This window comes from Pollachius pollachius (assembly GCF_949987615.1).
Source record: "Pollachius pollachius genome assembly, chromosome: 10".
Classification (NCBI taxonomy): Eukaryota; Metazoa; Chordata; class Actinopteri; order Gadiformes; family Gadidae; genus Pollachius; species Pollachius pollachius.
The window spans coordinates 20,722,981-20,727,980 of NC_136943.1; the positions used below are offsets into that span (position 1 = coordinate 20,722,981).

The 5,000-nt window shown below is 47.7% G+C and overlaps 1 protein-coding gene across 1 annotated transcript in view; it reads right to left on the reverse strand.

Moving 5' to 3' along the window:
- Window positions 1–5,000, reverse strand: part of nrg2b (neuregulin 2b) — a gene marked incomplete at both ends in the record, with an annotated part of 45,108 nt that overhangs the window by 17,535 nt on the left and 22,573 nt on the right. The window contains one exon of the mRNA XM_079744315.1: window positions 4,646–4,769. Coding sequence (XP_079600441.1) covers window positions 4,646–4,769 — 124 coding nt within the window. The remainder of the gene's footprint in view (window positions 1–4,645; window positions 4,770–5,000) is intronic.

Below are 5,000 nucleotides of genomic sequence, written 5' to 3' on the forward strand. Positions count from 1 at the left end.
GTGTGTGTGTGTGTGTGTGCGAGCATATCTGTGTATCTGTGTGTGTTATATCTGTGTGTCTGTGTGTGTGTTATCTGTGTGTGTGTGTGTGTGTGTGTGTTTGTTGTGTGTGTATGTGAGTGTGTGTGTGTGTGTATTTGTGTGTGTGTGTGTGTGCATGACACAATACTGTTAGAAACTATTTTACAGGCTGCCAAGTAAAGTGAGTGGCGATCCTGCGTCCGTCCTCCTTCACGACCAAAGAGACAACTTGCATTTTGAATCAATTACCGCAAAAACCTTTGGAAGGGCCCACTCAGCAATTTCCCATAGAGTTAAAAATAGAGCCAGAGAGATAGAGTGAGAGAGAGAGAGGGAGAGAGAGAGAGAGAGAGAGAGAGAGAGAAAGAGAGAGAAAGAGAGAGAGAGAGGTCTAGGACACGTTGAGCTGAAGCAGAGGCTAAGCTGGGAAAGCGTTTTTTTTGTATATCATTACTTTCTCCTTCTCTGCTGCTCTCTCTTTCTACCTCTCTGCCTCCATTCACTGCCTCCCTTTCATGTCTCTCTATATCTATGGGCATTGCTTCTCCTTCCCTCTGCCAGCGCTGTGCTCGGTTTCAGCTGGGAGAACAACAGAAATCAGACTTAAAAATTTGATTTTAGTCTGATTAAAAACAAGGGCCGTAAAGAAAGTAAAGAGTCTAAAAGCTCGAATATTGGCGTGCACATACGGTAGTCAATATGGCTGTGATCTCATATAGAATGTCTAGATTAAATTATGTTAGATAAACATAATTGATTCTTGCTGGGAAATTGGACCTTTTCATGTATTATCCACTCCACAGAGCAAAGGGGAAGTAACGTCTAGTTTCTCGTTTTCTTAAGGAAGGGATGAAGGATGTCAGTGGAGGGTTGCCCCCCTATACGTTCGGCACTAGGCTGCTATGGACATGGCTCTCGGGCCCGGGTAACACCGGGCTGCTGCCTGCTGCTGAACACTGGAGCTTCCTGAGGAGGGAAACTCGCTTTCAGACATTTATCAAATAAATCTGCAAGAATACCAAGAATATAAAAAAATACTACATATTTGGCTGTTGTTCTCTCTTTCAGATGACGTAAAATGAATTTCAAATGTTTTTGAAGCCAGCTGCTCGTGGGAATCAACAAATTAGCAAATGCATGAAGGCATTTCTTTTGGTTTTTTACTCATTTAATATTATTCCATGAATGGAAACCGAGCAATTCAGACGAATCGTCAATGCAGATAATGAAGAGTTGCAGGTCTGGAGTGGACAGCTCTACAGCTCTACAGACGGACAGACGGACGGAATGACAGGAGTGCTATCTAGGTGACGTTCGGCTCTGTTCCAAATCCACGCCGAGAGAAGAGAGGAGGATAATACTGTTGAGATATCCAGGCTGGAGGAGAACTCGCTGCCTTGGTGCCTCAACACTGAGGCTGTCTGCATCAATGTGTTGTGTTAGTGCAGCACAACGCTGGGACAAACCTTGTTGGAAGTTTCTGAGAACGGATTTATATTAACATCGTGGAGGTTTGGGTCAGGCATATGCTTTATATTGAAGGTCACTTAAGTCCCAGTGAAACTTCTGACGCTTGTGGGTGGTTCCCAATCCAATTCCGTGTTGAAAGAAAGAATGAAAGACAGAAGTAGCAATAAAAAGTTCTTTCTCATTGTCCAGGATCACCTTGTGCTAGAGACTCTTTGTTTGACAAAATTAAGCTCTTTGACTTTGACCATTTATGACACGTAAGCAATGAAAATATCAAACTCTCCTCGTTCGACGGTAAGCCAGAAAGAGAGTTGTCAGTGCATTACGGAGCTGCAGCATGTGAGGAGCCAAGGTTAGAGATACTTAAAGGACAATTCCGGTATTTTGAACATTTAGCCCCCTTTCTGGTTTGTCTAGGATGAAATAGAGTGGTTAACACCGAAATTTTGAATATTGGTCCTGTCTCGGGTATGTGGCTAATTTTGAATCGCCCCTGCTCACAATGGCTGGCTATGTGCATTCACAAACCTGTCCTTAAAACACCCGTAAACGTTTGTTTTCAGAAATGTGAAACTCAAACCGTACCGGAACCGGAAATGGTCTCTGTATCAACAGTGGGGCTAGAACCGAGCGAAAAGACTACAGCCACTCCCTTTCCGTTTCCAGTTCTGGTCCGTTTTCCGTTTCAATGGATTTACAAAATGCCAAATAAAACACGACAGAAACTGTATTTCGCTACGATACTTGATTAGGAACATCAACGAACAACCCTAGTCACTCGATGAGGTTCACATTTCTGTAAAAACGAAAGTTTATGGGTGTTTTAAGGACAGGTTTGTGAATGCACATAGCCAGCCATTGTGAAGCAGGCAGGGGCGATTGAAAATTTGCCAAATACCCGAGACAGGACCAGCATTAAAAATTTCGGTGTTAACCACTCTATTTCATCCTAGACAAACCAGGAAGGGGTCTCAGTGTTCAAAATACTGAAATTGCCCTTTAAGGTTAGAGATGTATCTCAGAAATAAACCCTCAGTGCTCGACGAGAAGGCTACAGTAGCTAGCACGACAAGGTACCTTTTGGAAAGAAGGTACCTTGTCATTTCTTTCCAAAACAGGCAAATTATTTAAGATCAGTTCAGCACCCTGGCTAATAATGGGTCTCAATTAAAAACAGTTCCTACTAGATTGAAATGTTAAATGGACTCTATTTATGCAGTGCTTCCCTAACCAGTGGCCACTCAAAGCGCTTTACAATATGTCCTCTCATTCACCCATTCATGCATACATTCACACACCTCCGGTTTGTCAGCCGCGCAGGGCGACAGCCAGCTCGTCAGGAGCAGTCAGGGTGAGGCATCTTGCTAAGGGACACCTCGACACTCCGCTAGGAGGAGCGGGGGGATGGAACTAGCAACCTTCCCATTACCATCCAACCCGCTCTAACTCCTGAGCCACATGCCGCCCTGAAGTCACCATTATCATGATGATGAGGAGGATGAGGATGATGATTATTGTTATTTATAAAACCGTCTATCACTTATGTAATCTCCCTTTATAAGATATCCTTTCAAGCAGAGCTTTTATTCTCCAGGAGTTATTCCGGAGCGGTACTTTAAAGCCGTTCTCTGTGGTCCAATCGTGAGCATCAGAAGGGAGCCGTGTTTTAACAGCAGCGTGTGATGGCCCAGTTCTGTCTGCTGCTGTCTCCTGCAGCAGACGTCTCAGGAGGCGCTTAGCAGCAGGTAATACGCTCCTAATTGTTGTGAACACAACGGGAGGATAGGACAACGCTGTGGCAGTAAGAAGACGGAAGGGTCTGTTTTTTTGACACTCCCCCCCCTTGCTCCTGTGGTTGTCACTTGTCAAAATGATCGTTTCATTATAAAGTAACGAAGACGCCGGCGGTATAAAGAGGGTATGTTTGGGGCTGTGTTAGATTACTTTATGGGTGCTGCGGTTGCCGTGGTTTTAAAGCTTGTCCTCCACCCAGGTTTCACTCAGGATTTTCTGACGCTTCTTTCCCATGATGCACCAGGAATGATTATGTTTAGGTGTCATCATTTTAATAAAGTGTTTGCTGGCGTTAAGTCTCGGTGAATGCTCGTCCGAGATCAGTGTCGCGGAGGCTTTTGGCACTGTCGATTCCAGACCTTGAGCCCACCAGAGACCACCGCGGCCTGGCTCTGTGGACCCCTGTTCTCAGGGACACCGACAGGGCCCTCTCCTGTACGGGCTGAAATAGGCTTAGCTTAGCTCAGGAGGTAGAGCAGGTTGAATTGTTACCGGAGGGTTGCTAGTTCGATCCTCGGCTCCTCCTAGCTTGTCGAGGGGTCCCTGAGCAAGACGCCTCACCCTGACCACCCCTGACGAGCTGGCTGTCGCCCTGCGTGGTTGACTCCGCCGTCGGTGTGTCAATGTGTGTATTAACCGTTGTAAGTCGCTTTGCATAAAAGCGTCTGAGCAATCATGTAAATGTAAATACATTCTGGAAAGGAATGCGGTAGGTACAGTGCAGTTCCAAGACGCCGCTTACGTCACGTACATTTCCAACTGAAGCTGATGTAAATCTCAGGGGGAGAGAGATGCATCATGGGAGTAGGTGCATCATGGGAGTAGGTGCACCCCCCCGCCCCCCCCAAAAGCGCTTTATTTATCATTTTAAGGAACCAAGCGGTGACGTCATGGCAACGGTACGAGATAAACAAGATGACTGAACTCCCAACAGCTTACGTTCATTTGTGGGTATTTGTATCCATGTGGGTATGAAAAATAAGTGTCTGTGTGTGTGTGTGTGTGTGTGTGTGTGTGTGTGTGTGTGTGTGCGTGTGCGTGCGTGTTATATAGTGCTTGTGCAAGAGCAGGAGAAGGAGAAATAGAAGCGAGACACTAACAATGACAACAATGCTGAGTGAGCAGAAATGGATCGAGAGAGAGAGAGGAAGAGAGAGAGAGGGAGAGAGAGAGAGGGAGAGAGAGAGAGAGAGGGTTGGGGGAAGGACATGGGAGGACAGAGCTCCTTGGGGACAGCATGGAGTCGGGGGGTTTGGGGGGTTGGTGGGGCTAGGTGGGGGTGGTTGGGCTTGGTGGGGGGATGTACTTGGGTGCTGTGACAGTGAGCCTGCGGAGGTAAGGGGGGGGGGGTTGGACTTACTTGCAGATGAGCTGGTTTATACCGTGTATGAAGTAACAGTCTCCGCCGTTGACGCAGTACGTCCGCTCCGACTCGTTGCAGCGCCGCGTGTGGCTCACGCCCGCCGACGGCGTGGTCGTGGTCACTGGGAGGGACGAACAGAGGGACGGGGGGACAGAGGGACAGGGGGACAGGGGGACAGGGGGACAGGGGGACAGGGGGACAAAGGGACAGGGGGAAAGAGGGACAGGGGGACAGAGGGACAGACAGGGGGACAGAGGGACAGAGGGACAGAGGGACAGAGGGACAGTGGAACAGACAGGGGGACAGAGGGACAGTGGAACAGACAGGGGGACAGAGGGACAGGGGGACAGGC